General features: G+C 28.8%; 1 protein-coding gene across 1 annotated transcript; it reads left to right on the plus strand.

Annotated features, from left to right (window-relative positions):
- The first annotated feature begins 5,593 nt into the window (after positions 1 to 5,593).
- On the plus strand, positions 5,594 to 9,344 carry LOC113553344 (GPI mannosyltransferase 4-like). The gene is made up of 6 exons (XM_026956641.1): positions 5,594 to 5,766; positions 6,224 to 6,443; positions 6,534 to 6,699; positions 6,763 to 7,286; positions 7,380 to 7,781; positions 8,702 to 9,344. The coding sequence occupies exons 1-6, from the start codon at positions 5,649 to 5,651 to the stop codon at positions 9,066 to 9,068; spliced, it is 1,797 nt and encodes a 598-aa protein (XP_026812442.1). The 5' UTR covers positions 5,594 to 5,648; the 3' UTR covers positions 9,069 to 9,344.
- Positions 9,345 to 11,215: the final 1,871 nt, after the last annotated feature.

The raw sequence follows: 11,215 nt of genomic DNA on the forward strand, positions 1-11,215 counted from the left end.
TAATACATTTAAACAGCAACAAGCACATGTTTTACATGTTTTTTTTAATCCTACCTTTAAATACTGGTTCTATTTTCATACATATTTCTAGAAGGTGGAAGCTATGAAATTGAGCGTTATAAGTTCGATGGAAACCTTCGGATTAATTTCAAACTGTATTTTACATTACTTCAAATCTGAAACTTTACACGCATTGTAAGACGTGAACCGAAATAGATTGCGCGAAAAAAAACACGAAATAATGCAGATTTTTTTTTTATATAACGGCCGCCCACGGCCCCTATTTGTTTTTTGACGTTTTTTACCTAAAATACTAAATATACGTGATTTTTTGTATGAACGGCGCTCAGGGTGAGTAAAAAAACGTTTTAGCGTGCTTCAGGGAACGTCCGACATTCTTTCTACATCAAAAAAATTTCGAAATTCTAAATATTAACCACCTAAGTACGGTAAAAACCGGTTTTTTGAAAAAAACTGTTTTGCAAGTTTTCACAGTGAAGAATTTATTTTTCGACTCTGTAACTTTACACGCATTGTAAGACGTGTAACCGAAATAGATTGCGCGAAAAAAAACACGAAATAATGCAGAGTTTTTTTTTATATAACGGCCGCCTACGGCCCCTAGTTGTTTTTTGACGTTTTTTACCTAAAAAACTAAATATACGTGATTTTTTGTATGAACGGCGCTCAGGGTGAGTAAAAAAACGTTTTAGCGTGCTTCAGGGAACGTCCGACATTCTTTCTACATCAAAAAAATTTCGAAATTCTAAATATAAACCACCTAAGTACGGTAAAAACCGGTTTTTTGAAAATAACTGTTTTGAAAGTTTTCACAGTGAAGAATTTATTTTTCGACTCTGGAACTTTACACGCATTGTAAGACGTGAACCGAAATAGATTGCGCGAAAAAAAACACGAAATAATGCAGATTTTTTTTTTATATAACGGCCGCCTACGGCCCCTAGTTGTTTTTTGACGTTTTTTACCTCAAATACTAAATATACGTGATTTTTTGTATGAACGGCGCTCAGGGTGAGTAAAAAAACGTTTTAGCGTGCTTCAGGGAACGTCCGACATTCTTTCTACATCAAAAAAATTTCGAAATTCTAAATATTAACCACCTAAGTACGGTAAAAACCGGTTTTTTGAAAAAAACTGTTTTGCAAGTTTTCACAGTGAAGAATTTATTTTTCGACTCTGTAACTTTACACGCATTGTAAGACGTGTAACCGAAATAGATTGCGCGAAAAAAAACACGAAATAATGCAGAGTTTTTTTTTATATAACGGCCGCCTACGGCCCCTAGTTGTTTTTTGACGTTTTTTACCTAAAAAACTAAATATACGTGATTTTTTGTATGAACGGCGCTCAGGGTGAGTAAAAAAACGTTTTAGCGTGCTTCAGGGAACGTCCGACATTCTTTCTACATCAAAAAAATTTCGAAATTCTAAATATAAACCACCTAAGTACGGTAAAAACCGGTTTTTTGAAAATAACTGTTTTGCAAGTTTTCACAGTGAAGAATTTATTTTTCGACTCTGAAACTTTACACGCATCGTAAGACGTGTAACCCAAATGGATTGCGCGAAAAAAAACACTAAATAATGCAGATTTTTTTTTATATAACGGCCGCCCACGGCCCCTAGTTGTTTTTTGACGTTTTTTACCTAAAAAACTAAATATACGTGATTTTTTGTATGAACGGCGCTCAGGGTGAGTAAAAAAACGTTTTAGCGTGCTTCAGGGAACGTCCGACATTCTTTCTACATCAAAACAATCTCGAAATTCTAAATATTAACCACCTAAGTACGGTAAAAACCGGTTTTTTGAAAAAAACTGTTTTGCAAGTTTTCACAGTGAAGAATTTATTTTTCGACTCTGAAACTTTACACGCATTGTAAGACGAGTAACCGAAATAGATTGCGCGAAAAAAAACACGAAATAATGCAGATTTTTTTTTTATATAACGGCCGCCACGGCCCCTAGTTGTTTTTTGACGTTTTTTACCTCAAATATTAAATATACGTGATTTTTTGTATGAACGGCGCTCAGGGTGAGTAAAAAAACGTTTTAGCGTGCTTCAGGGAACGTCCGACATTCTTTCTACATCAAAAAAATTTCGAAATTCTAAATATTAACCACCTAAGTACGGTAAAAACCGGTTTTTTGAAAAAAACTGTTTTGCAAGTTTTCACAGTGAAGAATTTATTTTTCGACTCTGTAACTTTACACGCATCGTAAGACGTGTAACCGAAATAGATTGCGCGAAAAAAAACACGAAATAATGCAGAGTTTTTTTTTATATAACGGCCGCCCACGGCCCCTAGTTGTTTTTTAACGTTTTTTACCTAAAAAACTAAATATACGTGATTTTTTGTATGAACGGCGCTCAGGGTGAGTAAAAAAACGTTTTAGCGTGCTTCAGGGAACGTCCGACATTCTTTCTACATCAAAAAAATTTCGAAATTCTAAATATTAACCACCTAAGTACGGTAAAAACCGGTTTTTTGAAAAAAACTGTTTTGCAAGTTTTCACAGTGAAGAATTTATTTTTCGACTCTGAAACTTTACACGCATTGTAAGACGTGAACCGAAATAGATTGCGCGAAAAAAAACACGAAATAATGCAGATTTTTTTTTTATATAACGGCCGCCCACGGCCCCTATTTGTTTTTTGACGTTTTTTACCTAAAATACTAAATATACGTGATTTTTTGTATGAACGGCGCTCAGGGTGAGTAAAAAAACGTTTTAGCGTGCTTCAGGGAACGTCCGACATTCTTTCTACATCAAAAAAATTTCGAAATTCTAAATATTAACCACCTAAGTACGGTAAAAACCGGTTTTTTGAAAAAAACTGTTTTGCAAGTTTTCACAGTGAAGAATTTATTTTTCGACTCTGAAACTTTAGACGCATTGTAAGACGTGTAACCGAAATAGATTGCGCGAAAAAAAACACTAAATAATGCAGATTTTTTTTTATATAACGGCCGCGCACGCCCCCTAGTTGTTTTTTGACGTTTTTTACCTAAAAAACTAAATATACGTGATTTTTTGTATGGACGGCGCTCAGGATGAGTAAAAAAACGTTTTAGCGTGCTTCAGGGAACGTCCGACATTCTTAATACATCAAAAAAATTTCGAAATTCTAAATATTAACCACCTAAGTACGGTAAAAACCGGTTTTTTGAAAAAAACTGTTTTGCAAGTTTTCACAGTGAAGAATTTATTTTTCGACTCTGGAACTTTACACGCATTGTAAGACGTGTAACCGAAATAGATTGCGCGAAAAAAAACACGAAATAATGCAGATTTTTTTTTTATATAACGGCCGCCTACGGCCCCTAGTTGTTTTTTGACGTTTTTTACCTCAAATACTAAATATACGTGATTTTTTGTATGAACGGCGCTCAGGGTGAGTAAAAAAACGTTTTAGCGTGCTTCAGGGAACGTCCGACATTCTTTCTACATCAAAAAAATTTCGAAATTCTAAATATTAACCACCTAAGTACGGTAAAAACCGGTTTTTTTAAAAAAACTGTTTTGCAAGTTTTCACAGTGAAGAATTTATTTTTCGACTCTGTAACTTTACACGCATTGTAAGACGTGTAACCGAAATAGATTGCGCGAAAAAAAACACGAAATAATGCAGAGTTTTTTTTTATATAACGGCCGCCCACGGCCCCTAGTTGTTTTTTGACGTTTTTTACCTAAAAAACTAAATATACGTGATTTTTTGTATGAACGGCGCTCAGGGTGAGTAAAAAAACGTTTTAGCGTGCTTCAGGGAACGTCCGACATTCTTTCTACATCAAAAAAATTTCGAAATTCTAAATAAGTTATAAATAATAATGTAAAATATTTATAGTTTTAATAAAATGTTGATGTAATTGCTTAAAATTTTAAAAGTATAAACTATAAAACGTACTTAATACGTACTTGTTAGTGCACAAGTACATAGTACATAGTCGTATTATTTACGCTATTACAACTATTGCACTATCAATTATTGTATAATTTTATAATGCTAATCGTACATCGAAAGTTATACCGACGCAGTGAGCGACTTCACAACTATTTAAGTTAAAATATAGTATATACAGTCCACTTAGGGTTTACATTTTTTTATTTAAAAGCTTTGCTCCTGGTGATAAAATAGTACTTTTATATCATATATAAACATCATTAAACCGGCTAAAAAATCTAAAATCTAAAGTATTTTTGGATAAAATATTAAAATGTATAACTAATACGCATTTCATATAACCATTTAAACCATAGATTAAATAAATATACTATACGAGTATAGTACTATACAATTACTTTCTATACTATATAGTATATTGTATAAATATTTAATCTATGGTATAACTGACTAGGTACATGCATTGATTATAAATAACGTTTGTCTCGATGACTCGGAAACATGAAATTTATTGCTTTATTAGGTTACACTAAAGAAAGCTACTCGGTGTCGTCCGGCAAGTAATCATGCACGTTCTCCGAACACGGCTGTAAACGCGCCACGCGCGAGATGCTCATCCAGATCAGCGTCTTTAAAAACGCGTTTTGGACGACTGTGGTTATTGATGGTTAGCGGTACAGCTGTACAGGCGCAGGTGGTGGGCAGTATTGATAAAGGCTATGGTAATATATTTGTGTTGGAGATGGTACAAGGTGAGTTGCATGAAAAAAATGTCACTAATGTTGAAATGGAACAGCTATTTCCTGGTACGGTGTAGATGTGCGACATCAGCAGCGACCGGATACAGACGTTAGACATAAGTAGATATATGACCGGCAAATCGAGTGTTACGTAGCGTATCAGACCAGTTTATTTACTAGTAAAATTTATATTTGTTTTTTTCATAGATTTTAGGCAACAACTTCTTTTCAATTTTGATCAATGCACAGGTTAAAGGCAATAAAAAAAAAAATTAAAACACGTTTTAAATATACAACACTTGCTAATGGTTGTTTATATTAAGGTAAACCGTAATTGTAACTATGAGTTAGCTCTTAACACTCGAAAATATTGGGAATGACAATCTGGATTGTAAAGATGTACCTATTATCATATTACGAGTACTCATAGGCGCCGCTAGGAATTTTATCAGGGGGTGCATCGTGCAAGTAGGTATACGCTAATTTCTAAATAATGCTTTTATACGTAATAATAATAATAATAGTTAAATACGTAATATAATATAATATAATATGGATAATTATGCAAAATAAAATAGTTTCAATACCATTCAATTTTTCTAATTTAATTTAATTTTTTGTAAAGTCAGGGGGGTGCAAGTGCACCCCCTTGCACCCCCCTCGTGGCGCCCATGCGAGTACTTATACCACATTTTTTTTATTATAGTTAATAATAAGTTCATAATAATTTAAATTTTCGCACCAAATGTATAGACCAATCATAGGGCCGGATTTATTCATGGGTTTTATTTCGTGTGTCGAATGGTAACATCATAGAACATGGTACAAATATGGTACAACTATCTGATAATAACCATCGCAACTGACTCGCCCAATCATGATAAAACGATTGAAACGATAACAAATCAAAATATCTCCATATCGTAATTAACGAATGAGCTCTCTCCAACTTGAAAACTAAATTATATTTTTAATATAATATTATGTCACCGGGACCGGAATATGGTTGCTTTTTGGCTTTTAGAATACTATCCACTATTTTCGTACAAAATGGTTATATTCATCCTGATGAATATTTTCAAACGACCGAAATCATCACTGGTAAGTTTCCAAATAACTACTCAGTTGATTGAGCTATTGAAGTATCTTATTCTTTATGTCTTAACTGTATGTTTTATTTTGAAAAAAATAAACAAACCTTTTATAATTATTTAAGTAGGTACCTAATCTAATAAATATATTATTTTAATTTAATTTTTATTTTCGTAGAAAATATTTGATGTGTGCAATGAATGTCTCTATATTAAAATTAAAAGATGATTTACTTTTCTTGTTGTTCTAATTGATTATTTGATTAAGTAAATTAAGTTGATTACTATGCTTATAGTAAATATATAATGTAATTTACAGTTTCCGAGTTTTATACAATTATTAATTCTTGGTTTAAAACATAATTATAAAACTAATAAATCATTTATTTTTGTATCACAAAACTGAACATTTTTTTGCAAAATAAAATATAGGTACAAGAATAATAAATAAATAATTTTGATTTTAGGTGATGTCTTTGGAGTTGTTCATAACCGTCCTTGGGAATTCAATAAGGATGCACCAGTTAGAAGTATAGGTTTATTATATGGAATTTTTGGCATGCCATTATATATTGCCAAATGGATTTTTAAATTATATAAAATTCAGTGGAATCCTTTTCTATTGCTGTTTGTTTTTCGATTAGTTACTTGTGCAGTGTCACTTTTAACCGACTATTCACTATATAAGTATGGCAATAGTATAATCACAACATATTTTGACTATTTGAATGTATATTTTTGAAAACAGAATAATATTATCGATTTAATATTTTTCAGGATTTGTAAAATACTCAAACTAAAGTCTAATAGATATTTGTTACTGCTTTCAAGTTCTTATGTTATAATTGTATTTGGTACAAAGACATTTACTAACTCTTTAGAATTGGCTTTAGTATCTCTTTTGTTATGGAAAGTTGTTGACAGTATGACTGTTTCAGATAAAGTAAGTTAATTATTTATAATAGTATATGTTCTTTTTAATTAATTTTTTTTTTATTTATCATAGGTTGTAGCTGTTGAAAACGAAATACGAAATATGTATGCATTCCGTACATCAATAACAGATAAAGTAGTGATGAGCCGTAAGCTACGTCTATTACCTAGTCATCATTTTTCTCATTGTTTAGAAATTGGTACCATTTTAGCTGTTGGTACCTTCAATAGACCAACTTTTTTACTATTTGCTGTTACCCCTATTTTCTATTGGGTTTCCAGAGGATTTTCTAAGAACGATGATCGTTTTATAAAAATATTCAATATACGTTTTATAATATTATTTCTATGTACTCTGCCTGGAATATTTACGTTTATACTCATTGATTCATTTTACTTTGAGCATATAACAGAAAACAAAGCCAGTTTGGTCATAACTCCTTTAAATTTTATCAAGTATAATATACAACCTTCAAACTTAGCTGAACATGGTATCCATTTTCGAATAACTCATGCCATCATAAATATGCCATTGCTTTTCAATGTCTTAGCTCTACTTTTTCTAGGACGTTTACAATTCAATTCTTTGATAAAAATGTAAGTATATTTGTTTCACAAATAAAATGTTACAACTTTACAATTTATATTCATATTGTTTTACTAATTCATAAATATTATATATTCTTACAGTATTTTAAATCATCATTACCATTTATTACCAAATATTTATGAAGTTAAAACCTTAATGATGGCTAGTGTGATCGTTCCATTGTTCCTGTTATCAATTTTTCCACACCAAGAGCCCAGATTTCTGTTACCTCTTTTATTACCAATTGTATTTTCTACTTCCAAGTATTTTTCTAGTCATTACATGAAGAATTTCAAACACATACTTCCTGTTTGGTGTTTTTCTAATATTATTGGATTTATATTTTATGGTTACCTGCACCAAGCTGGTATTACTCCGATGATCTCACATTTGTTTCAAGATATTAAACATGAAACTAATACATATATAATTCAAAGTCATACATATTCTATTCCTGTTGGATTATTAATGGTCCCTCAATTAAACGAAAGTTTACTATACGTGTAAGTTCATAAATTATATTGTTTGTATTATTTATTTTAAAACAAAGTATTATATATCATAATTTGTTAAGACATATTTCACTAGTTATTCACTGCTTATTTATAAATTAAACTCATATTAGAATTTGTTTTAACTTAAAAATATCTAAAATTATTAAAGTATAAATTATTCACTATGATGTGAAACTTATTGTTATAAATTGGGTTCAGAAAATCAGAAGTTAGCTAAAATAGAAAAAAGAAAAAACTTATGTATGCAAAAGAAATTTTCACAAAATCCCCCCTCTAAAAAAAGTATTTATTACTTCTTATCAACATTTTTATATTGCTGGTATACTATAATCATATTAAATAATTGAAAAAATGAATAAGAAAAATCTGATGTGTAAAAAATTGGTTATAAAATTATATTTTCAAATATTTGGGAAGTTGTATATTAAAATATGTAACATCAATTATAAACATACATTTTTTTTTTAGATGTATATTATATTATCATAATACACTTTTTACACAAATATAGAAACGTACATTGTTTTAAAATTGACAAAATATTTTTTTAAAGTTTTGGTTTTTAAACTCATCATTATACATAACGGATTTCTAACTCGATTTACTATAAACTGAGAGTATTTAGAAAAGTATGCAACTCTTACAACTTTCAAACCCTATTTATCAAAAATATACTTATTATTATATAAATATTTAATAATTTATTACAGGGGCGTCATTTGCGGTACGCAAGATATACATTTGTGTACTTAAAATTCTAAATTGTAAATTTTGGTCTGCAAGGCACATCCACATTGCCCGCTCGGCCACGTCACAATAATGTCAAATATGTGGAAAAAAAATTGAAATGACGCCCCTGATTTATTATTGTATACATGTTTACTGATAATTGTTTTTAAATATTTTAGGAATCAACGTCACATCAAAATATACGATCTTGGTTCATCATTGGATCCCAGTGCATTGTATGACACTGTGATGAATATTAGTAAACATATTACTCATAAAGAAGAACTTACAGTCTATTTTGCAGTATCTGGTCCTTTAACTAAGCAATTTGAATCAGTTGGTAATTTGTCTAGTCTTGCATACACAAAAAAAATGTTTTTTCCGCATTTGTCAACGGAATCGATGCGTTTTTATTTTAGATCCATGATAGATTTATTGTACCATGACAATATGCCTTATATTAGTTTAACAGAACTTCGTGATATATTTTCGCTTGTACTTTATAAAATTACTATAAAGACTGAATTACAATACAACATTACATAATTATTATTAATACAAATATGTTACTTATTAGTTATTACGGTTTTAATTTCTATATTTTTAAATACATTTTCAATATTTGTATTTGATTACAATATACAATTAAAGTTCTATAGGTTACTATAAAGTAATTAGTGATTACCAGGGCTCGGAACTTATAGCACTTAAAATCTTTAAAATAGGTGATTAAAAAAGCACTAAAAATATAATTATAAGCACTCAAATAAGCATTTAAAAAACTTAAATTTGAGCAAAAATATTTTATATGATAATGTAGATACTAGACATAATTTATAACTGTGCTAAAAATAATATAATTAAAGACTGCACAAAATATTGAAACAAAATGATTAGGAAGTTTCTAACAAAAAAATCAAAATAAATCTTTATAATATAAAAAATCAAACTTCACTTTCGAGACATTTTGCTTTATTGTTTATAGATTTTCCAAGGGATTTTCTAAAAAAAAAAACATAACAACTAGAAAAACTAGTCAAAAAAGCAAAAATATTCAGAAAAACTAGGAATAACCATGTATTTAAAAAATTGTTGAAAAAAGCACTATCAAATTTCATAATTGAATGTGTTCTAACATGACATACACTTCCATAGCACTATGCTACATTTTAAGCCAATCCATAAAAATAAGCAAATGCTTTAAGTCCGGAGTCCTAGTGAATACTATTACTTTAAATTCAGGATAACCAAAATGCAAATTCTAGTCATTCATTTTTACTATTTATGGTTTCCTGTACAAACTTTAAGAAAGATATTATGGTTATAAATGGAATCTACAACCTATTTTTCAGTTGTTAATGCTTATCTCTTAGCCAAATATTCAGAGAAAAATATTTGGGTTTGAATTATATCATAATTTAATTCTAAATAGTTTAAGTAAATTGAGTCAACTGTTTAGTTGGTATAAAAATCATTCTAAAATGTTTGATGGCAGTATGATATACTTCATAACTGATATTTACTAAAATAAAATATGCCTTGTATGTTATTACCTATAGACATTAGATGGTATAATATATAAGTGTAATATTAGCAAAGGATACATTTTTTTGAATAAAGAATAAAGTGTATTCATAATTATTGTTTTTATCTGTTAGGTAGATGGAAAAGAGAGAAATTCTATAATATCTTTATTTTTGTGTACTTCTATGAATAATACGGAACTTTGGGACCTTTATTTGCCAAAAGCAAACAAATTTTTTAATTCAGTTCTGCAATAAGAGAATCAATTTTTTGTTTAAATTAAATAACAATTAAAAACCCCACATTTACATAACTAAAAATAAGTAGTTTCCATTCACTAGCATAAAAAAATTAAACCATTCTTAAAGTTTATACAGAAAACCAAGAAATATCCAATGTAGTAAAATATTATTTAAATTCAAGTTAAGTATTTTTGATAATGATAGTGTTACAATGAAGATTGCACCGCAAATAAAAGTAGTGTTAATAAATAATTCAATTTTATTAAAACATTGAAAAATGCACAATTCTTGCTTATTTTTTACTTATTATGTTAATTTGAATAGCATAGGAAAGCATTTAAACAATTATTTAAGAGCTATAACATATTTCTATTTTTATCATTAAAAATATTTTAGTTTCATTATTCTATACTTATTTACATTGGATGTAATTACCTTACATGTAATTTATGTTTGTAAACATTTTATAGTTTCAGTGTTGTCACCAATAATTTATGAAAATTGTATCTAAAATAATTAAATAGTTGACTAAATAATTTTACTTATTAGTATTATACTATTATAGATTTCTATAAAAGCCTATTTTATTCGTATGTGATATTTTTTTTTTCAAATTTTCATTATTGTGTAATATTGATTTTTAGGCTATAGGTATTTTAATTTTGTTCACTAATAATTTACTTTATTTCTTAAAAACATTTTAAGTAAATTTATTTTATTGTATATTTAATAATAAAACAATGCATTAAACTATAATATTAACTTCTCCTTTAAAATACATACATTTCCAAACTATATTATAAAAATAAATAATTTTTTATTTATATGAAAATAATATATGAACTTATAAATTATATAAATTGATGAATTTCTAAACTATACTAAACAATAATTTAAAATATGATATTCATATGTTATTATTTTTCT

The sequence above is a fragment of the Rhopalosiphum maidis genome, chromosome 2, assembly GCF_003676215.2.
Source record: "Rhopalosiphum maidis isolate BTI-1 chromosome 2, ASM367621v3, whole genome shotgun sequence".
NCBI lineage: Eukaryota > Metazoa > Arthropoda > Insecta > Hemiptera > Aphididae > Rhopalosiphum > Rhopalosiphum maidis.

What these genes read in the sequence shown, in the direction of transcription:
- LOC113553344 (XM_026956641.1), top strand. Translation starts at nt 5,649, where the DNA reads ATGTCACCGGGACCGGAATATGGTTGCTTTTTGGCTTTTAGAATACTA. An exon ending in ACCGACTATTCACTATATAA is followed by an intron (nt 6,444 to 6,533) that starts GTATGGCAATAG and finishes AATATTTTTCAG; the next exon opens with GATTTGTAAAATACTCAAAC. An exon ending in AACGAAAGTTTACTATACGT is followed by an intron (nt 7,782 to 8,701) that starts GTAAGTTCATAA and finishes TAAATATTTTAG; the next exon opens with GAATCAACGTCACATCAAAA.